This window comes from Salminus brasiliensis, chromosome 16, assembly GCF_030463535.1.
Source record: "Salminus brasiliensis chromosome 16, fSalBra1.hap2, whole genome shotgun sequence".
Classification (NCBI taxonomy): Eukaryota; Metazoa; Chordata; class Actinopteri; order Characiformes; family Bryconidae; genus Salminus; species Salminus brasiliensis.
In genome coordinates this window covers 18,172,852-18,198,741 of record NC_132893.1, presented here as the reverse complement: position 1 = coordinate 18,198,741, position 25,890 = coordinate 18,172,852, and the positions used below count along the sequence as shown (strand labels likewise).

Here is a 25,890-nt window from a genome sequence, read left to right as displayed (position 1 = left end):
CATCTTGCTCTTTTAAACTAGGCCTGCTAAATGCTGCGCAGACGAGGAGAGCAGTTACGCAACATCTCAATTACATAAGGTATCCCGTGTGCCAGCTTGGGGAGAAGCTTATTTTTTTATCAGTACAGCAGTATTACTGCAGTGGTGAAGAAAGGCAGAGAAAGAGAGAGAGAGAGAGAGAAAGAGAGAGAGAGAGCTCACAACTCAGTATCTCCCTCTCTTTACTTCTCTCTCACATGACTCTTCTTTCACTGTCATGCTCTCCTTTTGTTTTGTGCTCCGTTCCTCTCTCCACTCCCGAATGAACAAACAGACAGAGAGAGACAAAGAGAGAGAGAGAGAGAGAGAGAAAGAGAGAATGAAGGGATGCATGTAGGAGGGATGAGTGGAATGATCAATAGGGGGGCGTAAATAAATGATGAAGCAATTCATTAGACGGATTACTTGAAGAAGTGTGTATTACGCAACACCCAGAAGCGACGATCAGAATAGTCTATAACCTACATACAACGAGGACAATGCACGGCTGACTGTGAAGCAGACTTCTGCAGATTTTGCACAAAAGCTCAACACACGCATTACACTCAACCCAATCTGCAGTGTGTCTGACTCCAGCAAGTGTACACTAAACATCTGGGCCAGGCCAGACCCAGTGGGGTGTTCCAGACAAACGTTTCTCTGAAGTCATTAAGGAAACACATTAAAGGAATGGTGCACGAACGCAGATCACTTAGCAACAGACTTTAAAAGAAGAAGATGGTGATGATTAAAACGCAGACACATGGTCTATGCTATACTCTGTGAGTGTATGTATGAGTGTGAGTGTGTGTGTATGAGCGAGAAGCTTTAACAAGTGCTACAGACACTTTTTTTTTTCTCCATATGGTGACAGCTGTGTTCCAGCTTTTGCTTGATGAGTTTTCACAGGTTTTGGAGGCGGGAGTAGCTAAAGGAGGCTGGTGCAGATAAGGCCTGAGGATTACAGCAGTGAGAGTGAGTTACTGATACTGCAGCTTCTGAGTGCTCAGTGTTTGCTAGGTACAGTGCGTTGGTAACAGATGCTGGTGACAATAGTGCATTCTCTCTTACACACACACACACACACACACACACACACACACACACAATACAGGCTCTTTAAAATGTCTATGTCTCCCTCTCTTTTCCTGCTGCTCTCTCTCTCTCTCTGGTATCTCTTTGTCTGATGACCCCCCCCCCCCCTGTCTCTCTGACAGTCTCTTTCCGTCTGTCTGCTGGTCTCTCTATTTGACCCTCTCTCTCTCCCAGTCTGTGTCTGACAGTATCTCTGTCTTACTATTGTTCTTGCTGTTTTTCTACCTGACAGTCAGCCTCTCTCTCTTTCTGACGGTTTCTCTGTCGCTCTTTATTGGTCTGCCGGCTTTTCCATTTGTGCCACTCTATCTGTCTGTCTGTCTCTCTCTCTATGCCTGACAGTTTTTCCGTCAGTCTCTCTCTCTCTCTTTGCCTATCCAACGTTTTTTCTTGCAGTCTCTCTCACAGCCTCTTTCTCTCTCTGATAGTCTCGCTCTTTCTGTCTCACAGTTTCTTTGGCACTCTCTTTCTCTCTGTCTAATGGTATCTCTGTGTCGGTCAGTCCCTCTGTTTGAAAGTCTCTTTGTCTGGTGGTCTGTCTCTCTCTCTCTGTCAGTCTTACTCTCTCTGTGTCTTTCAGTATCTGCCTCTCTTTCCCTGTCTGATTCAAAAAACACAAAAACACTATCTTTTTCAGACACATATTCTCTTTCTTTCACACATAATCACATAAAGAGAGAGAGAGAGAGACACACATACACAGGCAAGAAAGCACTAGCCCTCCACCTGGCAGCAATGACTCAGCAAAGCAAGCGCAGCAGATCGCTCAGAAACCGGCTGTAATCAGACTGTGTGCCTGTGTTTGGGTAGCAGACACTATTCTAACTGAATTAGTGCAAACAGACCAGCTCTACATACACCAAAACAACAGACTGCACTTCAAAAAACACCACGACTGAAAGGACGAGCTCACTACTTCTTCCAGCACAAGCCAAAATGAGTGATTGTAGTCAAGCTTTGGCTTGTGTCGCAGTTTCAGACTGGGCTTTTACCCCTTAAACTCCACATTCAATATTTGGCTATTAAAGGAATACTTCAGCAATTCTCAACCTAATCCCGGTCCACCACATCTGTAGCAGACAGTCCACACCACAAACAAAGACACATTTCCCTACATTTATATAAGAATAGTATCAATAAAACATACACACATACCCTTTGGCTGCTATTTTAAGCACAATTGGAGTCAGTTGCAGCAGATTAGGGTAAGAATCACTGGAGTATTTCTTTAAGCTTAAGGTGCATCACTCAGTTATGCAATAATACACAAGAGGGAGTTTTATATTGTGAGATATTGGCACTGGAGTGCTGCGGTCATGGGTACTTTATTAGATGTATTACAACTATTAGATGTTCAGGCGCTGAAGCCACAAAAGCTGATAAACAAGAAAGTTTACGCTCATCCATAAACAAACATACCTGGATTCAGTGAAAAACCAGCAAACATCACATCATCTGTAATTAAAAAACTATAGTGGCTGAAGATGAATAGAGACTGGATTCTACAGCAGGATAATGATCCTAACCACACCTCAAAATTCACGATGGTTGAGCCAAGGCATTTCTCCATCAGCGACCGGAGCATAATTGGCCGTGCTCTCTCTGGGTGGGTAGATGGAGCTTTCCCCCCTCATTCAACTCTGTCGGCTGCACGGCTAAGCCGCATCGCCAGCAGTTGGCTTTGCCTGGAGAATTGCTAGTGCTAGGAGAAGCTATGAACGGGTGGGTTAATTGGCAGTACCAAATTGGGAGATTTGGGAGACCTGGCACTCAGAACACTTCACAGCCAACCTGTCAATCTGTGAGGTCTGCAGTAACTAAAGTTAGTTAGTATAACCCTGGTTTACTGGTATATTAACCAGTATAGAACTAATCAGTAAAGTATGTAGTTACGAGTGCAGAAAATAAGCCTGGAACAACCCACGGCAGCTCCCTGGGAGTTTAAGAGGCTTTTTTATTAAGCCTGATCTAGGCATGGAAAGCCTCAAATTAGGGGGAAGCGAATACTGCTGACAAAAAGAGCCGAGGAGATCGGGTCCATATGTCAGAACGATGTCCGAACGTCTGCCCAGCAGGGGGAGGAGGCTGGCCCGGGAGTGCTGATTAAATGAGGGACAAATGGTGATCTAAACAAAGGCCGGCTGACGGGGGAGACGGACGCAGCAGGCCGCTGCACCCCTAATTAAGGGGAGGATGTGTATGCATAAGCAATGGGCCAGCAAATTAGTTTGTGTCCAGACAGTGCACGATTCGACGCCAGCGAGCACATGACTGACCACTGATTAAAGCACTGCCCTCAGTCAATGTCTGCTATTCCTGCTTATGGGGACCATAACAGTATGTTATTGTTACTGTAATAAATTACATTAATCATGATCTGTGTAATAATTGACTTTCTCCACCCCTAACAAAACAAACTAAGTAGTTATTTTACTGTATTTAAATCATTCTACACTCAGATCTATCCCTTTTTCCTCAGCCATCTCTCCCTGACAGTGCCTGACAATGTAGTTCAACACATAGCTAGCAAGTGCCAGATACACAGACTCCCCTGCCCCTCCCGTTTCCCCACCCTGTGCATGAGCACGAACAAGTCCTCTTGCTGAAAATAGTCTGGCTGGAATAGTGTGGCTCGACTCTACCCGCTGTGTTTGTTTCCCCAATTTAATATTCAGTCCCACCCAAATTAAGAATAATTAGAAAAAAAATTAATATAAAATCAATCACAGAACCATAAATTCCAGAAAATGAGTAGACAGGGGCTCTAAAAGTCACACTACTGCTGCAATTTGTCCGTTCCAATCTCATTGACAAAGCTCAGAAATACTACGCCGCATCGAGAGTCATGAAAACAGCTTCTTTATTTTTACTCTTCATGAGTGTGCAGGTTTCAGCAGTCTAAGCGCTTGCTCGTGTGGTTCCTAGAGGTAAATCGAGGCTTAGGGGATAAGAATAGACTAGCCATGGCCGTGGCCTAAGCCACTTACCCAGTTTCTACCTTACCCCAGATTGACACGACTCCCTGTAGCCACACACAGGGAGAGATGCCCCTAGTGACGTCATCAGTGCTCTGCCCGTTCCTAAGCAACTGGATCACATCGTCATAGAAACTGCTGGGGGGGGGGGGGGGGGGTGATTGGTTTCATTGGAGGCAGAGATCATAATGGATCAGCAACGTCAGGCTAAAATTAGCGCCCTTCACATCCACTTTCAAACAGAAGCCACACAATGACTGTCCTTACTTTCTTAGTCTCGGCCTGCCATACATATAGGAGTCCTGTCTCGGCTGACAAATGAGCGGCAGCTCATGAGCAACAGAGAGAGAGAGAGAGAGAGAGAGAGAGAGAGAGAGAGAAGATTGAGAGGAGGAAAATGAGAGAGGACAAAGACAGAAAGAGAGAAAAGAGAGTGAGAAAAAAGTGAACTAGACAAAGAGACAGAAAGAGAGAGACTAAGAAGGAAGGAGCTAGGAGTGTTCGGTCGTTCTAGTAGAATGCTTTAATGGAGTTTAACTTGGCTTAAAGAAGCTGACACATTTCCATTATTCATTTCAGCTCCATGCTCCATCTATCCCCATCTGGCACAGGACAGCCTGTCTCGCTCGGTCTGCTCTGACAGCTTCGTACCACCAAGTAAACGTAACATCCGGAGCTGTCTGAGCACAGAACACCCCAGATTTAGCCTCAAACTCCAGAAAGTTCTGGAAGTCTCTGAGGAATCGGTCTCAGGCAAATGCATGTCTGACAGCAAGTGCGGCAGACAAAACAGAGGCCAGCAAAAATAGCAGACAGATGACAGGAGTTCAGGTTTTAACACGTAAAAAAACAACATTTATATAGCCTACAAAACAGATATATTACATAGTCAAAAGTATGTGGACACCCAAACATCTGTTTATGATACGCGCAGTGTGCAGCTTGATTTTGGGCTTGTCAATATGTCTTAGCAACAGCTCAAAACACGCAAAAGGCATGTACAAAGTCTCTTAATTAATCGTGGGTGTGTTTTGAGCATAATGTGCAATAAACCAATCAGCGTGTCACTTCTCATTCCCTTTAAGGTGCGGTCTGACTTTGACAGATTGCTATTTCAATGTCGCATCGCACAGAAATCTACCTGAACACACCTTATTTTGAGACCACCATTGTGGGTATATCATTGTAGGTATATTCATAAGCACCGCTGCCATTTAAACAACGCAGGCAGAAGATGTGAAAATAGACTGTTGGCGGGGTGTAAGATAGCAACAAGCATCGCGATGCACCTTGCGCAGGGTGTAAGATTGGGCCCAAAGACTTTTAATTCAGGATCAATGGAAGAATTGTATTATATTTAGTGTACATTTTGATGCGTCATCCAGATTCTGTACAGTATTTCACTATACTAACTGTGACATTTTTCCGGGAGTCTCTGGTGAATTGGCTCACATTGAGACAGGAACGAGAATAAGGCCTTGATCTACTGTCTCCGACCTTATTATGGAGGTTAACAGCATGATGCCCCTAGACACTGAGCTCTACTGCAAGACCTAAAAACCCAGTTCTTCTGATCCATAAGCTTTTTGAATGTGAAAGATGTCATCCTATATCCGAAAAACACATGAAGTGGCCTAAGCCACATGGGGCCAACAAATTATTGGGGTTTTGGGCCAAGTTGAGGCCGGTTTTGCACATACAACATTTGGCACTGGCTTTGGGTCTGGTTAGTAACCCTACTCCCTCGTGAGTATTGTGTTATATAGGGAGAGACTATTTAGTTTACTAAGTAGCTGCAGAAACACAAATTAATTCAGACACTTCCTCATCATCAACACACCTCAGAACCAGTTGCATTAACAAACACGTGAGCAGCAGAGTCTCTGTACACAAACTGAATTCTGAATTAAAGTTAGTAAAAGCATTGAGCAGTGGCAAGACCACCATATTCAGCATTTCTGTGTTGGACACAGACAGAATTTGGTCTCCGCCTTTAACCTATACTTGTGAGCAAACACACACAGTGTGTCCACGTGCCCGGAGCGGTGGGCAGCCATGAAGGGCCTTGCTCAAGAGCCAACAATGGCAGATTGGCAAACTCACAATGCTGCCCCATGGCTTGCTTATATGAGCAAACGTTGTTGGCTCCATTTCATTCCACTGTCTGTTGCATAGTAATAGCTACGATGTTTACTATAAATTACAAGTGCATTGTGGGTGATTGCAGTGTCCTGCTGTGTTGAGAAAAGCCAGCAGTTCGGGAAACCAGGGGATAAGGTTCAAAAGTACAATATTAGTTGCACCATGGTAGACGAGAGAGATAGGTTGGTGATCAGATAGGTAGGCCAGGCAAGTAGCAGCAACAGCGACCAGAGGAGGGTGGTGTGCTGTCAAGGGTAGAAGCGAAAGAAAATAAAGAGCTGTCTCTGCAATAATGATGGTAGAAACACTTAAAGCACAAGACTACTGATGTTGTCTCTTAATCTGCCCAAAAATGAGTATTTGAAGGACCACTGAGCCAGGCAGTGATCCCTCAAAGTAGTTCTTGGGTTATTCCACACAGAACCATTTCCTGAACTAAATATATATGTCTTGAGGAAGCTCCCTTATTAAGGGTGTAGCACTGACATAATAGAAAATTGTGATCCAAGAGCCATATTCTCCCAATGCTGACAATATAAAAGCTTTTGTAGACGGATCCTACAGCTATATGGATTCTCGTGTCTCCCAAGAACTGCAGTGTGGAAGCGGTGATTAAACCACAGCTAATGGTTTAATAGTGATCAGTCTGTAAACCCCCCATCTGCAGACCTCAGACAGCCATAAAGAAATTACACAATCAACTACGCAGTCAGAAAGTGAGGTCAGTTCTACTTATTCTGCACCATCTGGGGTACGAGAAGCCTGATCTCCTTAAACCTCTTTCGTATCAGTATTTCATGAGCCATCTATGTTCCTCCGCACTTCTCTCTCTCCATTTCTTTGTTCATAATTGCATAATCAGAGGGAATTCTAAGCGGGGCCAATCTGCTTCATTACGCTGTGCCTTCAGGCCCAATCGATCTCCGCGCTAAAAATAGCACTACCCATAATGCTCTTAACACACTGGAAAGGCGAGCAGGACTGTATTGTTTGATATCTGACTTTAGCTTCGCATTGAGCATGTTAAAGAGCAAAGCGGCTGAAGAAGCTACAGCAGAACTGGACCCACTCCTCATTTGGCTCCTTTGGCTGATTGTCTTTCAGGTAGAACATCAACTGAATGAAGGTTCCCTCAGAAGTTTAGACCACTTAATTAAGCTCTTATGTAGGCTTTCATACCATGTACCATGGTAAATCCAAGGCTGCCATTTTATGAGTACAACATACACGTTGTGGACAAAAGTATTGGGACACCTTGACATTTGTTGCTTATTCCAAAATCAATGAAGTAACTGGAGTTGGAGTAACTGTCTCTTCTGTCCAGGAAAAGCTTTCAACAAGATTTTGAAGCATTGCTGTGGGGATTTTTGGGGATTTGATTGCATTCAGCAACATGAGCGTTGTAGTGAAATAGGGATGTTGGATGATCACCACCTCACCTAATCCCAACTCCCAACTAATCCCAAAGGTATTCGATGGACTCCATCTTTCATGAGAACACTCTAGCCCAGCCCTGAGCCCTTAAGTATGGGTTCATATTTATCGACTCTAGGGTCCTTTTCTATTGGCAATACTTCCCTACAGAGACCGGACAAGCTGTGTGTGTGTGTGCATGTGCACATCTATGTGAGCAATGGGTGCAGTTCAAAGTAGCTGAATGCACTCATTACAATGGGGTGTCCACAAACAGTTGGACATATTGTATTTTGAGGCTTTGCTTCACTTCAACTGTGTGAGCATTTTATGATGAATGGGCCAACAGAAATGGTCCAAAATGACATAGATGTGCATTAAACCTGTGAATGTTTTACTAGGCTTTCCTATGACAGCACAAGTTCAGGGTGAAGTAAATGAAGGACAACACTGAGCGGTGTTATGAAACTACGGCTCCTGCTCTCTTGCTGAAAAGCTGCTGAACGTCACAGTGGCTTCAGTGGAGATGAACTGGCACAGACTTCATAGAGAGCGCGGCTCTCTGCACCATCTAATTAGTGTGCTGATGAATTTCAGACAGATGGCTTCCACATATTACCTGTTTGAACACATGCACATCAGAGAGAGAGAGAGAGAGATGGAGAAAAAGACAGACACATATGGAGACAGAGATGGACACAAAGACAGGCCGATGGGAGGGACATAGAGAGATACAGAGAAAGACGATAGAGAGAGACACACACAGAGATGGAAACAGAGACAGAGAGAGAGATGGAGACAGAGAGACTCAGATAGACTAAGACAAGACAGAGATGGAGAGGGAGAGAGAAAAGGAGGGAGAAAGACAGACCCAAGACAGAACAGAGATGGAGACAGAGAGACACAGACAGACAAGACAGAGAGAGAAAGCGTGTGAGCGTGACTGCAAGTGTGTGTTGCAGATTGCTTGCAGAGCTCTGTGTGTGTGTGTGTGTGTGTGAGTGTGTGTGCTGGCAGATGTGTGAAAGGTACAGAGAGGTGGGAGGAATTTAAAAGAGGGTGAATGTGGAGCTATTTCTGTGAGGTGAGAGCGAGCGGCTGACAGATTTGGAGTCTGCGTGGGAACAGACACAGACTCTCATTCATAAAGCCCTGCATCTCTCCCATCAGAGAGGCCTACAGGTCAGAGCCAAGCTTTTTCTGCAGTGTTTGACCCACATGGATCAGATCTTAATATAAACACTCCTTTAGAAACTGGACGAGTGGGTTTACTGTAAAAGATGCTCCTGCTAATACTGGACTAAACTGATTCCTGTTTGAAACTTACAGTAAATAAAAATAATAATTAAAAAAATACAGGAACTACACTGTAAAATGTGTTGTAGGTATCATACGGTTGATTACCAACAATTCTAACGTTCTAATGTTACTTTGTACCAACAAAAACTGTGACTCACTTTTTTAATGCCAAATTCTGTCCCTTCTATCTCAAAAAGCCAGTTGTGCAGATTAGGGCTATCGTTTCAGTTTTGTTATCTGGGCATGCACAATAACCACATGGCAAGACACCCAATGTCATGTAAGGCAGTTTAAATAAAAAAAAAACAATTGCTGCTTAATGCAAAAAGAAAATTCTATTCTTCTTGTGTTCAATGCCATTTCTATCAGAGGAAGATTCTCTGTTCAAAATCATAAATATGGTCTTTATTTTAGTCTTGGATTCAGAGATTGCATTATTAATATCATGCACACATTCTAGTGAAAATTCATATTTATATATTGGGGGGGGAGGCAACCATGTCAGTTTCTTTCTCAAATATCATGCAGCACTAGTGCAGATGGAGTAGATAGAGAAGAGGTTTATATAAAAAACAAAAAAAAAACAAAAAAAAAAAACACCTATAACCCTCCTGTTATGCTCAACAACTGTAAGAAACAGCAATAATATGTCTGGGTCAAACTGACCAGGTGCATGTTTAACCATCCTGAAGTACAATATTAATATTAATGTCATCAATATTTAGCGTAATCTTTTTTTATTTTAACGTTAACATGGTTTACTTATATTTACTTACTAATTCTGTCATTTTTTTATTTTCAATCATTGTCTTAATTTTAAAAAAAAATTATTTTTATATTTTTACCCTTGTTTTACATGACCTGAACAATTGAGGGGAGGGGCGGTCAATTTGACCAGCAACGTAAAAGGGAGGGTTAAGGTTTGCCAAATATTAAGAGTCCAGGAATTAATTACATAGTTATTTAAATACTTTTAAAGACTATTTTTGTTATTTGCCTCATCCAGGACTAGAAAATAGAGAGCTTGAGTGATATATTAGTTTGCTTTAAGCACCAGGTTCAAAGATCACCACCGGTTAAAGTCCACAGCTGATTGGTGAGTGATCAAACCTCCACTGATTAAATTATACACAAGACTGATCTTGGTCTAAATCTCATCAAGCAATTTCACTGAATCAACAGGATGAACGATAACACCAACACCCAGCAGAAGGTTTCCCCTGGCCCTTTTAGATGATAATTATGCAGTATTTCTTCAGAACATCAGCGAGGGCATCAGAGAGCAGTGCAGTTCGTCTAAAGCTAAATAAACAACAATCGGAGACTTCCTTACCTGCTTTCCTTCCAGGGTGTAAATTCTCTTAACGACACCAGAGTCGAGCTTTATGGCGTCTGTGATGTCAGTGAGCACCTGCTCGAACGAGTGCGCCGTCTTCTTGTTGAGCAGGATGCGCACGGCTTTGCGCGGCTTCACCCCGCTGCGTACAATGGTGACCAGTTTGGGCCTGATGAAGTCTTTGCACTCTTTGGCTTCACCGGGCCCTGTTTTGGAGCTGGACAGCGATGGAGGGCACCTGGAGGTGGCGGAGGCCTTCACATTCACGGACCAGTTGGGGTTGACGTTCTTGGTGTAGTCAAGCTTTTTGAAGGCCTCGATAGACCCACACACATAACTTTCTCCTGGAATGAAACCAAGAAAAAACAGTGGCTCCATAACAATTTCAACATTATATCAATATCAGACTATTGAAGACAATCCTATGACGAAATGTATCACAGACACATGCGGTTTCTAAAGTCAGACTTGTCACAGCCAGAAAACTGGACAGAGAGACGTCCCAAGTAGGACATTTCAACTGGAATGCCTCCACAAGACGGATTTCCTACGTAGAAAGTCAGGAGAGCCTCACCGACCCGGTGTTCCAAATCCAAGATGGACGAATCATTTAACAATAATAATAATCGTATAATATAAGCAATAAATTTATACAGTTTATTAGCACTTCTATCTATTGGTACCTCACTAAATCAGACACAGTACTGCCCGTCTTACTTCTGTAGATGCTAAAAACGTTTACCTGGGACATAAAAAGTGCGACATATTTTGGTTACAGTAGCCTTTAACCTTTTTTCCTTAGGGGATGCAGTTTTTCTCTGAATTTAATTGACAGAGCTTAGCATGTTAGTTGCCTGCCTCAAACAATAACTTGTCCAAACATGAGCTATAGACAGGATGTACAGCTCAGGTGAAGATGCTGCCTTAGTTATGAAATTAATGGCCATTATTTGCCATTTCAGTCAGTGTACAACAGACTAAAACGAATGAAAATGTGTGAAACTGTTAACAATACCTACATAAGCCTGACCTTTACATGATATTAAAGCCTTAAGGCATAACAACGACTACATAACAATGTAATCACACGCTTCAAAAGAGGCGTCTGAGGGAAAGCACCACAGGCAATACACTCGGGCAAAGTCAACAAACACTCTGCCAGGACCAACTGATTGACGTCTCCCAAATCGTATCGATTTGTCCCAAGCATTTCGACACTCCATCAGAATTTAATGGACCTGTCAATCAGCCGTGTGTGTGGCTCAATGCATGCAGTGCTGTTCAGCTGTACCGGAAACTGCTCTGTACCATAGTGTACTTTGTGTACGTGATTAATGAGATGGCTCTGTGTAATCATCATGAAAACTCTTCTGCTCAGTGAGATATAGCAAGGTACATCAAGACATGACGGCCTACTGGACATTCAGACAACAATAAGCCCCTTCACTTCTCACCCTCCACCAGCTGCTCGATGCTGGTGATCTTCTTGGAGCCATCTATGGTGTAGATGGTCCGGACCCCTTGGGGCAGGTTCACGTTGTCAGCCAGCGTGCGCGTGAGGTCAGCCAGCAGGGCGTCGAATGACCTGAACCTGTCGCTGGACACGGCGTACACGATGCCATGGAAGTAGCGGTCGCCATTGCGATAGAAGCGCACCTTCTTGGCCCTCTTCTCCGAGCTAAGGGTCCTGAGGGTCCGTGTCCGGTAGAGGCTGCAGTGGGCACTGTGGGTGGGACTCGGCAGCCCGTTCGCCCGTGAACCGCCACGGCCTTTCCGCTCAGCCTTGTCTCTCTCATCAAAATGCTCCTCCATTTCGTCCAAAAGGTGAGAGCCCTAGCAGGAAATAGACAGCTATGTTGATTAATTTTTTTTAATAGCAATTTTACCCTAAGAGTTTCAAAATCATGTTGATGGACGTCCTCCATTGCAACTCTGGACCGGAATGCAGTAACTTTGGTGGAGCTGCACAAGAACCCAAGACCATAACCCGAGCCATATTAGTGTTAAGTGCTTTAATATTACTCTACCGCCTTAGTCCACATGCTTCTTTCACTTCAGGTCTCAGGTCTGTATCTCTCACACATTTATAGTCGTCCATTAGGGGGAGCTCAAAGCATGATTTGTGTTTACTGCAGTGGTGTAAAAGTAAAAGTACACTCGCATATGGCTGCTTTAAAGTAGGAAATCCTTGTACAGCCAGCCTGGGTATTATTTTGCTATAATTATAAGATTGCTTAGGATACATTTGTACAAATCGGTTCAACTTTGTCTTTGTCATAACGAAACCTTCTATTATTGAAATGGTAACGTGAGAGGAGAAGCTTTTCAATGCAGGTCCATGTAATGAGAGTCACTTTAGAATATGTTGGTCTATTCATTACATCCAGTTTCTACAGACATGTAGATAGACACAGCCACAAGGTTCCTTTGGTAAATATTTATTCAGCTACTTTTAACTGTGTGCTTAAGCTACATTCATAAATTGGACATTTGTATATCATATATAATAACTTATAAAGTAAAAATGAATGAATGATTAATTGAATGAACATTAAGGCTGATTTTAGAGCCTGTTAAATGTGTAATAACTGGGAAGTTATTGCATCTGTGGAGACATGTTTAGGCAACTCTGCCCAGGCTTAGGCTGCGTTTTAAAGACTGCGTAGGTAACCTGGATGTCAGAGCTGTGCCCCCCTCTCTGTTGAAACAGAGGTAGCCTGAGTTTAAGCCACTCATTAAACACAGGGGGCAAACACTGGCGTTTTCACAGTCTCAGAGAAAAGTGCATAATGGCATTTACTTCAGCAGACCTAGCTAACAGCCCAGCCAGCAGCAGCAGCAGCAGCAGCAGCAGTACACCTCTGTTTACACTCAGCCGTGGTGTAGTTGTCAAACAGTCAATGCAGCAGTCGTGGCTAATAGCCTATAAGTGTAATGACATTAGCTTAGAGAGTTTAGAGAGCAGCTTAGCCACTGCTGCTGTCTCCAACACTGCAACTACGATTAGTAAACGTTAAAGCAGCCCGTCCCGTCTGCCCCACTGACCACGACTTTCATTTACTCCACCGCAGCTACTTCAGAATGACGAAACGGACTAATTTACTTACTTAAAACACTGACAGAAGGTTAAACCAACAAATACGAGTTTCTTCTGGGCGGCCAAAATGCAGGTCGTGATCCTGGCCGGTCCGAAAGCCTGTGTTCACCTCTGCGGCGTCCCTCTCTCCGTCCTCCTGCGCTGCTGCTCGGAGAGTGAGGAGGCTGCTGGTGGATCCTCCGCGTCGTGTCCTCATTTGCATTGGCCCCGCCCCCACTGATTACGCAGCTCTCACACCCCCGCAGTGTACTTGACGGGATTTTCCCGCCTGTACTCCGACACGCCCCGCCCACTGCGCTCGGTGCAGCTTCTTATTCAAGTCTAAACCCGAAAAAAAATTAAAAACGTAGGTGGGTAAAAAGAGTAAAATCGTGTCAACAGTAACACGCAAAAAGTTAAAAGTAAAAAAAAAAATTAATAACCTAAAAAGTAACTAAAAAAAAAAAAAAAGCAGACTGTATAATACAGCGGTACCTACCACCTAGCCCAACGCCGTAGGCGGAGCTTGGCGGAAAACGGGTGGGATGCCCATGCCTCCACCCCGTCCTTCCAGCCTCCTCAGTGTCAAACTGCCCGCGTGGAAAGAGGAGGAAAGGAGCAGAAGGCAGCCACAATAAGCAGCAGATAACACATCTTTGCAAGGATAGATCAATACAGCACACTCTGTTCTGCTGGAGATCCGCTCTACTCACTTATACCACTCACAGTAACAGAGTTTTGACCAGGCATGCCCAAACTTTTGCATCTCTCAGATACCTTTTACCAAGGTCTCTTACTAAGACCAGGTGATGCAAGTGCTTTTATGAATACCTTTGACCTTTGACTCATCAAACTCTGTCCCAACAATCAGCAGCCATGTGCTCCTTAAAGCATCTGAAATTTAAATGATTGATGCCCATAAAGCAGGAGAAGGCTGTAAGAAAACGTGCCATAGTGTTTTCAGGTAGCTGCTGTCTCAGTTTGTGATGTAATGATGTAATTTAGAAATAGCGGTTAACAGGAGTGATAGAGGCCAGCTAGAGGTCTAGTCCAAGAAATGGCCAAATGGTTACTAAGGCCACGCTGCACCGCATGTCTCGTAATAACTTTGCAACAGTACTACAATACAAGGCTAATGTAGCTAGCTAATTTACTGAGGCCGTAATTTACCTGTTAGCACCGTGTAATGAACTTAAACAAGTCTGTTTCACATGAATATGTGGATACTTTGGTATGCAGTAGGCACAGATGGCTATTGGTATGCAGTAGGCACAGATGGCTATAGGGGAGTTAGCTACATTAGCCTCACAGACCAAGATACAGGTTCCTCCATTTACTGACTGCACTGTCCCGGATCTCAGAGCACGAAGGTGGCGCAAGTGTGTAGCCGAAACGCGGATCCCTACATTATTAAGCCCAAGTGCGGTTAGCTAGTCGTGCTGAGAAAAGCCGGCTTAGCCCGGTTCGTAAGCGTTCTTTGGCGAACCGTGTGTTAGAAAAGCCACCGGAACAGTTCCCCTTCCGTGCTCAGAACCATTTGGCCTTGCAGTAAAAAAAAAAAGAGGCCAAAGAGCAAAAAAAGAGCTTTTAAGCAAATTTAGCAGACTCTGGAGTGGTGGTGCACTATTCTACTGTGCAGCAACACTTGCACAATGATGACCTTCATGGAGGAGTCATTAGAAGAAAGGTTTTTTTCTGCAGCCTTACATCAAAATTAAGTAACAAATTAATGAGAATCATTAAAAATGACCAAAGCTATATTGGTAAAGAATAAAGAATGCAGAATTCTATGTCAAGAACACCTTTCCAACTGTTATGCGTGGGACGGATGGATCATGCTTAGGGTTTGTGTTGCAGCCATGGGCACCGGAAACATTTCACAGATCAAGGGAAGGTTGGGGGTAAATAACAGCAAATTCTGGAAGCAAACATGGTATATGTAAATAATAATGATCATCATAATAATAATAATAATAATAATAATAATAATAATAATAATAATTATAAAAAGGGTTCTGCAGCAGGATAATAATGCTAAACCCACCTGAAAATCCACAATGGACTTCCTCAACAGGCACAAGCTGAAGGTTTTGCCATGGCCCTCAAAACTAAACAAAAAAAAAAAAAAAAAAAAAAAAAAACAGACCTTGAAAGAGCAGTACATGAAAGACAGTCCAAATATCTCACAGAACTAGAAGCTTTTTGCAATAGGTGAAGATCCCAGGTCCCCCAGAAATCTGTGGTGTGGGGTTCTCTTCAACCGGACTCTGGTGCGGCCCACTGCAAGAAGCTATCTGCTCCCAGTGCCGCATGTGGGGTTGCATGATTGGTTCATTTTGTCACATGCTTCGACTTAAGGCCTGCATAGCTAACAAACTTCTTCTACGAGTGTTCCTGCATGGTGAAACGTCACGACTGCAGAAAGAAAAAATAATGAAAATGTGGAAAATGAAGATGTGTTTGCTTCAAATATTTATGAAATGTGTCCTATTTTATTAGCTCAATGATTCACAGGACCAGCTTTTTTGACATTAGTGGTCAGAATTACAGCCATTTCTCTGCATATGCTGCAATGATGGTAAACATGACGCATTGCAAAGCAGGCTTCCTGAGCAGCCTAATCACATTCCTAAAGGCAAAGTAAACTCAATAATAATTTAATGCAGAGGATGAAGATGAAGACTCTGAGTGCTCAAAACTCATTTAAACTTCACATCAGGAATGATTTATTTAACTTCATGATTTATTTAAAGGTTCAGTTTCTGGATGAGGACAGTGTGATCAAAGACTGACAGTACACTAACTGAGCACTTCATTAGGAACGCTATACTACTGCTGGGTAGGGAAAAGTTTTTCTTGGCACTCAAAACAAGCTCAATTCGCCATTGGCATGAATTCTACAATACGTGGAAAGCATTCCTTTAAGACTCTGGTCCATGTTGACATGACGGTCATGCAGATCTGATGAATACGATGGCCAATAAAGAACACTGAACTCACTGTCACATGGTGCATCATCTTTCTGGAAGTAGCCATTAGAAGATGGGTAAATTGTGGTGATGAAGGGACGCACAGGGTAAGCAACAATAACCAAACAGACCATTTAAGTGTCCCCCATACCATTACACCACCTTCACCAGCCTGGACTGTGGACACTTGCAGCTATCCAGTATTGGCAGGCCTGTGCCCACTGCAGCATCAGCATTTTGTTCTTGGCTGACAGAAATGAAACCCTTGTGGTTTTCTGCTGATGAAACCCATCGAGGTTTAACTTGTTGTGCAGTCTGAGATACTGGTCACTATACAGCAATTGTACAGAGTGGTTATCTGAATAACTGTAGCCTTTCTGGCAGCTCCAACCAGTCTGGCTATTCTCTGTTGACTTCTCTAATCTACAAGTCACTTCTGTCTGCAGAACTGCCATTCACCAGATGGCTTTTCTTTATTAGGACATTCTGAGTAAACTCTAGAGACTTCACAGCAGAGTGTTCTGATGTGGACTTGCTCATAGGGTGCACTCATTAGCAGCCTTGTTGGAGATATTAAAAGAAATGCGACCCACCTAAGCAAACAAGGGGTGCGAGGGTTCGAGTGTAAGTAATAGGACAAATGCCCTTATGAGTGAAAAAGCTTTGCTAGGTGGCATATTAGTTAGCATCAGCACACCATTATTTCCCTTCCACTGGATGGGCCTTGGACGGTAACACACTTAAATAAACCCACTAGCCAGCCTTTAAAAACTGTGGAACTGCTGTAGGGAGGCAGAGCTGCAGCTCGAGGAGACTGAGATTACTGAGAAACCATTACAGTAGGATCAATCTTATGAAATTCAAACCATACTAATCAAATTTGAAAGTGAGACATTCACTACTACTCAGCCTGCAACAGCAAAGTTTGGTTCCTGATTACTAAAGCTTCCTATGGGAAAAGTTGCTTTTCGAGTTATTTTCTCTTAGCCTCTCTGAGTTTAGGAGAGCGGTTGAGTCGAAGCTAAAAGCTAAATATAAAGTCCAGACTCCTGCTGAGGCTGGTGATTAACAAACTCATGATGTACAGAACTCCCAGTTCCACACGTCTTTGTCAACACACCCTGCTGGTTCTTTCCCCTCGAGTTGATCACGACATTATTTCTGAGAAAGGAGATGACAGAGTCGACGAGTACAAGCATTTCACTCTCTCTGGTGTTGGCCATGAAGCGACCGCAAGCATCAAAATCAAATAATAATCAAAAAATAGTGTGTGCATGCCTAGTAGTGCAGCTACCCTAAAGAGGTGACTTTGAGTCAAACGCTACACATGCTACATGCTGTTTGAGTCATAGTTTGCTAGTGAGTACATCAAATATAAGTTTGAAACGTGTCTGGGGTTTATGTTCAGAATTAGTCCCCTCCAATGCAAAGAGAAACGCAGCGTTCGGAATGGCTCACTGTTTAACTCATTCACTATTCACTATACATCATTTGCTACATAGTGAACTGACCTGGGGACGACCAAAAGACACCACGTTTGAAAACACTGCTTCATAAAACAACGACGGACATTTGTGCGAGGCATTCCTTTTCACTGCCATATGAACTGTTGAACATATGTTGGAGAATACATGCTGTAATTAGGTTAAGTTTACAAGACAAGTCAATCATGTTCATCATTAGTGTTGAAAACAGTGGCAGCTTGCTGAGCCCAGGTATCGAACCCACAACCCCATGTGCTTCATAAGTAGGCACTGTCAATTCACTTTTTTAATATTCACTATTAAATATGATATATAATTCACTATAATATACTATAATATATACATTTTATATATTAAACTGGCATCTTGGGTCATCTGTGTATTGCTGCCCCTTCTGGGACACGTCTGACACTATTCTCCTGTTACAGTTCACATATAATTTGCATAATGTACTGAACATTCTTCTCCATCTGTCTCATGCTGTCTTGTCCTGCATGTTTATTATACCACGTTGTTCAGTTTTGCAATGTTGAGTATGCATTGTTGGTATTGTTGGCACTCTTGTTTTATTATAGTCTTGTTAACACAGTCCCTGAAAAAAAAAAAAACACTGTATACTGTTATAGGATTGGGGTGACAGGGCATGTCATCCTGATCTTCATTCTCAACATGGCCAGCACTTCCTCTATCGTTTTGAGCCCCTCGTATCAGCGCTTTAATCTCGGCAGTCGACTCTGTGTGACGTCTGCTCTGGCCGGACCCCTCCTTCCTTCTGATCCCCTCTGAGTCCCCTGAGCTCTATTAAAAGCATGATAGAATGTTTAAGGTTACAGTTAGTAACACATTTCCACAGATGAGGCAAAACATTGCTTTTCTTATAACAGCAGCACAAGTCAAAGTCTGGGATATATAGTATTACTGTAAACAAACAGTTAGTTCTCATATGTAACATGTTGTAAGTGGAGAAATGGGCAGGTACAAAGACCTGAGCAACTCTGACGAGGGCCTAATTGTTATGACCATATTTGCACAGGTGAGGCCAAACATGTTTTGTGGACAATAACTTCATATCCTATTCAGAGTGATGGAAATTTCTTCCAAGTAAAATAAGGCATTTCTGTTTCATTATATTTAATTATATATATATATATATAATTTTATTTTATTTTTTATTATTTTTTTTTACATTAAAATTCTGTCACTCAGAATTGAACATGCTCTGGAAACAATCCACCTAAGCTTTGAAAGGACTAACTGCAACCTACGAGGGTCATTAAGTCACGTCTAGTATGCCAAAAATTCCCCCAAAAAGAAATATAATAATTTCTCTACAATCCAGATTACATGCTTAGAATATTACCTTCTCTCTGGACTCTGAAACTCAGAGAGTGCAGCTTTCCGAGACTGACCCAAGTGCTGCCTTCTGGTCAAATCAAATGCAGAGGACACCTGAAGACATGTAAACAACAACTAATTTTAGAAGAACCTATAGAACATCTAGGCAAGCATATTGTGCTAGATCTAATACATCCTTTAATGTAGGTTTTATGCTCCAATATCTCTTGATATTCCTCTGTACTGCATTACTGTCACCTAACATCCAGCACTGAATGTCTAAATGACACACAAATCTGATGATAAACCACCAAACCCACCTTGGCAATCTCTGAAAGATAGGCTCGTCTCTCGTCATAGGCCTTCTGGTATGCCTAATGTGAATGGAAGCAATGGAAATAAGAACAGCCGCTGCACATCACGTAGGTCTGCGCAACCAATCCTTCATGTTACATTGAGCGAGGCGGGGTGATTACATTTAATTCCCCATTCCTCTCCCATTAAAGACGTCTTTGGCAGTATCAGTGTAAGATAATTGCCATCGTGTCTCAGGGGATACAGAGCGGTCCCAGTCACCTCATTCAATCCACCGCCTCAATGAAAATGACATGCCTCAGTAAGGAAGACGCTGCAGATACTGTAAGAGAACAAGCAGCTTAATATCTTATCCGTACAGGTATGACACCTGGTTCAAATTAACTGAGCTTGTGTTTTGTTGCATTGCTTTCTTAAGATTGGACTGCGTTAAGGGTTAGGGTAGGAGTTTTAGGATTAGAACAGGGTTTACGCATTTGCTCCCACACAAAAGCCCTCAGGTACCAATAAGAGATGTAATAAACAGGAAAAGACCTTGCCCTCTTGGTCGATCCTCAGGCGATGTTCCAGCAGCTGGTTCTGAAGGGATGTCTTCTCTGTGCTCAGAAGTTTGAGTCTGTGTCTTAAAGCATCCTGAGCAAATCAAAAGGATAAGACAATGCCCGAGATGAAGAAGTCCACACTTGTGATTCACAGTTTCGCTTAGGCTCAAGCTGATATGATGTATTTTCTAAAAGTATACCTTGTGATGTAACTCAATATTACTGCAAATGTGCAGAGACACATACGTCCAAATGTTTGTGGACACCCCTTCCAATGAATGCATTCTACTACTTTAGGCTGCACTCATTGCACACACCTTGTCTAGTCACTGTGTAAAAGTATCACTTATAGAATAGGACACTCTGAAGCACATAAACATGAACCTATTGGCACCATGTCTAATGTCAGACGTGGGCTAGAGGGGTCTAAAGCCTCCCAACATTGAGCTGTGGAGCATAGCAACAGTGTTATCTGGAATGATGGTGCACCATCTATTTAGGATGAGCTGTGTAGTTGAGGATCAGGTGTGGTGTTGATCATCCAACATCCTGATCTCATCTAATGCTCTAGGTCAGGTCCCTGAAAGCGATCAAAGAGTCTTCCCTGGACAGTGGAGACAGTTATTCCAACAAAAGCAGGATAAACTCTTCTTCTTTTTTTTTTTTAAACAGCCTTGATTTCAGGTGTCCCAATAGTTTTGTCCATAAACTGTATGTATTGTACTGTTTTTTTTGTGGGACAAGCCGTTGTAAAGAGCTCATCACATCTGTGTACTTGCTCGAAGGATCATGTGTGCCCTCTTTCTCAAACATGCAAGCACACTATATGCAAAACCACACCGAGAGCCACAATGCCCTTTTTAGTGGACTTTTTAGTGCCCTTATCAGTATAGTTAAATCAGACCCTGGTTTCTTTTCACCCTTGGTGTGATATGTTTGGGCAGGTGTGAATACAGTAATCACACTCTGATTCGGACCAAAACAAATGTACCCTTAAGAGGTAGTCTTGGTGGTTTGGTTCCAAACAAGCTCTAAAGCAGTTTATTTGTGGTGAGAACATGATGGCATGTTGCCCAGATATTTACTACAGATACAAACTGATCCCATCTCTGCTGTTGCTCCATGTTAAACTGCACAGAAATCTGCACTAGCCCAGAACCCAAGACCTTGTTCCAGTATTTACTTTCTAGCTCCCGGCCCACCAATAATTGGAAAGAACATTCTCATGGTTTGTGAATTTTTCCCTGTGTGAAGACAAACCAAACCAAGGGAAACTGCTCTTAAGTTTACACACTCAGTTCAGACCAGAGCAAACCAACAATAGGTGTGAAAACGCCCTAAGACAGCTTCGAGCCATATTTAGGATAAGGTGCGTTTAGAAAGAAGAAAGAAAAACATACACACAAGCACACGAAACTACAAGAGTGACCCATGGCACGTGTCTTGATGTTTGATGGATGTCCCCTAGTGAGTTGAGCGCTAGCTAGCTAATGAGGTCAATCTGGAACCTGTACCTTTTGCTATTTCAATAAAGAACAATACGAAGAACAGAAAATCCTAGCTAACTATGTAGTCCATGATGATCCATGATGAAGCTGATGGAAGCTTCAGAACAGCCTCTAAACTCACCGGTTTGTATAATATATGTTGAGATTGCAACATCACATAGCCAAAATCATACACTGTTAGATTAGTACACAGTATACTGTTTACCTTATAGCAATGGTAAAGGTGCATCTACTCTGTACAGCGAAATGTGTCCTGCGCATTTAACCCATCTGTGGTAGTGACCACACACACTAGTGAACTAGGGACAGTGAGTACACACACACCCAGAGCGGTGGGCAGCCAACTCCAGAGGGTAAAGGGCCTTGCTAAATAAGTGGCAGCTTGCCAAGCCCAGGAATCGAACCCACAACCCTGTTATCGATAGCCCGGCGCTCTAACCGCTGGGCCACCACTGCCCCTGAATGGTGTTTAATATACACCTGGGATCTAAGCCTGGACAATGCAATCAACTGACCACTCACATAAAACCTTAAACTTAAAGAATTCATGACTTAGTAATGATTTATTAATCCCTAACGACTTGCAGTCGAGCAAACAAAGCTGCAACTGCACCCTTATCTCTTTTTATAAGGCATGCTGGAATGTCTGAGACTGCATGTTCACTGCTGACACGCTCAGTGTTTACAGTGAAACCGCGCTCAGCAATCTGCGACTGTAATCCTGCTTTTCTGCTCATCCCGCTCATGCTTTGTGGCTCGAGAAACCCCAGGCATGTTCACACTCTAAACCATTCTATTTATCACTCTGTCCTCCTGGGTCCTCTCGCTCAGCCCTTCATTAGGCATTAGGCTCGGTGCTCATTCTACCCTCCCCTCATCAACTGATTGCTGCTCACTGATTAAACATTTTTTCAGCAGGATGATTTTAATCTGTTCTTGGCGCGTGCCGGCTCCAGCGATTTTAAAGGGAAAGTTGCAAATGGAGGATGCGGCTTAGAGAGGGCATTATGTGAGAATGTAATATGGGTTTAGGGGGTGTAATTAGGCCGTTGTGGCCAGCGCCATGAACGGTAGCAGTAGTAGCAGCAGCAGTCTAATTTAGCGGTGATTAAATGTGATGGTGTAAGCTGGATTTCACTCACCACCGTCATTTCATCATATGACCGAATGGAGGCCAGTCGATCTGAAAAGAAAACACATCAGCCTTACAATCAACATTTGAATTTTCTCAACAACTAATGCAACAATATCAATTTAGACATCAATCTCATTATTTTGCATTAGACAAATGCAGATTTGCCATATTTATATTTACTTTTAATAATGATAAATAAATTTAATGACAATAAAAAATAATAAAATAATGATAATAAAGATAATAAAAAGCTCTGCACTCACTGGTGGAAATGCTTGATTGACTGCACTTCATTACTGTAAGTAAGCATTGCTTAACTCAAGTATTACAGAAACTCAATATTAACTATGCTTAGAACCGAAAAAAACATACTTATCAAAAGCCAGATTTTATATGCATATTAACTTGTATTATTTTATGTAATTGGTGTTTAGATGTATATACATTTTATGAACATTTGCTTGCCTAATGTTATCTGTTAACCCCTTTACTTTTTACTATTTTTTTTTTTCCGAACGCAGATAAGATTTATTTCCTTATTTTGTTATTTTTCTCCCACATGTATAAGAGAATCCATTGGTCCACTTTTAACTGAGTATGACTCTGAATCTGAGAAACCTTTAATGTCCGGATACGTAAAACCATAGAATTCAAAAAGGCTGTACTTTTTTGTACGTTTTTCACGACTGTGTACTGTAATTACATCTACGCCTTAATACGCCTTAAAAGCCATACAGTTACATTCAATACACACATCTGCAAGCATAAGCCATGTGTGAAACGCCAACACCTGATAACTAACAGACACACAATGCACAATGCTCTGTACCCATGGGATTTCCGCTGAGGCCCTCAAGTTTCTCCTGCACGACTCCAATTTGCCTCTCCAGCTGCCCGTTCAGCTCCAGCTGGGTCTCGTATCTGGTTCTCCATTCGTTCCCTAAAGAGGAGTGCAGAGAAAGGCCTTAGGCACTGATCTACAGCCGGCTCATCCTATAGGATGATCCTATAAGGTGTACCCAACCCCACATTTCAGGCACTTCACATCAAAACACTGGAACTGATTGTAGACCTGCAGCAAATGGCAACCTCTCTAACATCCGATCCAACATCTCTTCGCCCTTTCAACCAATCTCGTTCTGTCATTCATCACACCTGAGGTCATTTCTAAGGTCAGAAGAAATGTTATGGAAAGAGAGAGTCCTGTATTACCTTGCCCCTCCACACTGTGCAGTCGTTGTTCCAGGTCAGCCAAAGTGCTTCTCAGGTCAGAAACAGAATCTCGCAGCATCTCTCTTTAAAGGTCGTCCCAGTTTCAGACAAGAAACGAAGTTAGGAGCACAGTGAGCTGAGGTGGCGGTGAGTGGCCCAACAGTTCTGTGTGGTCTCTAAACAAGGGGTCAGCCATACTTACCTGACCTCTCTCTCCTGCTCGAGTTCCGCCTGCAGTCGTGATGTATCATATCTGCTCATGTCCGCATCTCCCATCTTCTGAAAGTTGTGCTATAGTTTACACCGACGCCCCTGTGAGCACTGTTACCCTGTAACCAATGGAAACGTGAAGTGAATCCTAGGAGGAGGAGTCGATTCTCCGATGCCAGCCGTTTGTCTCGACTCTGAAGCTTTGAACTCGATTCCGCGTCGTTTGTCCGACGTCGTTCGTCCCCTCAAGTAATTTTCCGATCTGAAACTGGCTGTATTTTGGACAAATTAGGGGAGAAGTAAACTGAAAATGTTGTACGAAAGCAGTTTACCGTCAGTATTTTCGCATTTATGGGTTAAAAACAAAAGGCCAACAAAAGTTTCATGACCATCAAAGTCATTTCCGGTCCTAAAATCATGTAATCGAGCCATTTCGCTGTTAGTTCTTCTTAGTTATTCACTTGAATAATCAAGACAAACTCTTACCTTTAGAATTGAGCTTTTCTACCTGTGGCAAAGTCGTCAATCACAAGGTCCTGGGGGAGGACATTTAACATTAACTAACCGCTGAAAGTCTCAAAATCCAAATTCAAGGATGTCCCGCTAATCTAATCAATAGTTAAAAAGACGTTTAGGAAATGAAAAACAGCACATTTATGTCTTTAATGTTTTAAGATCTACGGACGACAAGCATCCAGGCTCGTTTCTGTCCTGGCACCGAAGGGGTGGAACGACCTCGCCCGGGGTGTCACGGTCAAGTCCGTCTAAGCTTAGAGGATCTTTTGGATCCTGGTCTATACAAACTAGCTAAGGGTGTTTTTCTGAGTAAACAGTGAATCAGCTTTTGTGAGTAACATTTCTTAAATGTTAATGTAAATGTAATATAACTGAAGTTGAAGCACTGCTCTGCCGCAAGGGGCGCTGTGGTGAACCCACCCATTTACCCACAGTTAGCTGAACACCTGTTTTCTCCACCCAGAGAGTCTCTGTCGTTGGATTATAATACAATATTAGTTTAAAAAAAATAATGACTTAAAAAAAATAAAAATAAAATAAAAAACAGGCTAGTTTTATAAAGAAACGGAGAATGGTGACACACCACCGTTAGCTGACTAACTAGGACAGCGGACTTAGTATTATCCTACACACACACACACCCCCCTATGGTATACGGTATTTATTATTTCCATAAATCACAATTAGCTGAGGTTTCTCAGGTTTTGCTTGTTTAATGTTTATTCTTTAGTTCTAGTAGTTTTAGAGACATGATAACAGCCTCACCCCCTAACACGCCGAGAGGTAGCTATATCGCACACTGCTCAAGGCTGGATGGTTATAATTAAACCTCTATTCAACTCACAACTTCTGCCTTTATCAACTATTCAGCTCTCCATGTTTAAGAGCTATTCAAATTTGCCCCCTACTCCCTGTACAGGGCACGACTTCACAAAGGCACGGTTTGTTCACAGTTAAAGCATCATCGCTACATCAATAGGACACTATGGGCGAAACACAAATGGCTCTAGATGTTGTATACAGTGCATTACGTGGAGAGTCCTAAAGAATACAGATTTACCTTAGATTTCCTCAATGTAAGAAAGTTAGCTAGCATAGCTCCCCTGTGAACTTCAGCAGCAAACAAATACATGCCTGTGTACGAGGGCATGTGTGTGTTTTTGTTTTGTTTTTGCAATGGAGGATCGAAAAGACAAAAATCAAACATAGGAATCGATTCCCATCGCTTTGATTCATCGCCCGGATGACTGTCCTGTGCTCAAGCCCCGCCCAAGTGCGCTGTGATTGGCCAATAGTTAACGTTCATTACC

At 42.7% G+C, this 25,890-nt stretch overlaps 2 protein-coding genes across 5 annotated transcripts in view; both read right to left on the bottom strand.

Moving 5' to 3' along the window:
• Positions 1-13,475, bottom strand: part of dclk1a (doublecortin-like kinase 1a) — a 64,804-nt gene extending 51,329 nt beyond the window's left edge. For both annotated transcript variants that reach the window (XM_072658746.1, XM_072658747.1), the window contains exons 1-3: positions 13,386-13,475; positions 11,733-12,111; positions 10,276-10,622 (exon numbers count right to left, since the gene is read on the bottom strand). In XM_072658746.1, the coding sequence (XP_072514847.1) occupies positions 10,276-10,622; positions 11,733-12,090 (705 nt within the window). In that variant the 5' untranslated portion in view covers positions 12,091-12,111; positions 13,386-13,475. The remainder of the gene's footprint in view (positions 1-10,275; positions 10,623-11,732; positions 12,112-13,385) is intronic.
• Positions 13,476-18,080: 4,605 nt separating this feature from the next.
• On the bottom strand, positions 18,081-25,811 carry ccdc169 (coiled-coil domain containing 169). 3 transcript variants are annotated; one of them, XM_072659018.1, is made up of 10 exons: positions 25,641-25,811; positions 24,551-24,600; positions 24,057-24,336; positions 23,855-23,937; positions 23,472-23,582; positions 22,650-22,690; positions 19,992-20,090; positions 19,463-19,516; positions 19,168-19,256; positions 18,081-18,605 (listed from the first exon to the last, which is right to left on the bottom strand). In XM_072659018.1, exons 3-10 carry the CDS (start codon positions 24,128-24,130, stop codon positions 18,515-18,517), a joined length of 642 nt encoding a protein of 213 aa, XP_072515119.1. In that variant the 5' UTR covers positions 24,131-24,336; positions 24,551-24,600; positions 25,641-25,811; the 3' UTR covers positions 18,081-18,514. The 3 variants fall into 3 exon arrangements, with proteins under 3 accessions (XP_072515119.1, XP_072515121.1, XP_072515120.1); XM_072659020.1 differs by having other exon boundaries at positions 24,057-24,183; XM_072659019.1 differs by lacking the exons at positions 24,551-24,600; positions 25,641-25,811 and having other exon boundaries at positions 24,057-24,542.
• Between the last annotated feature and the right edge of the window lie 79 nt (positions 25,812-25,890).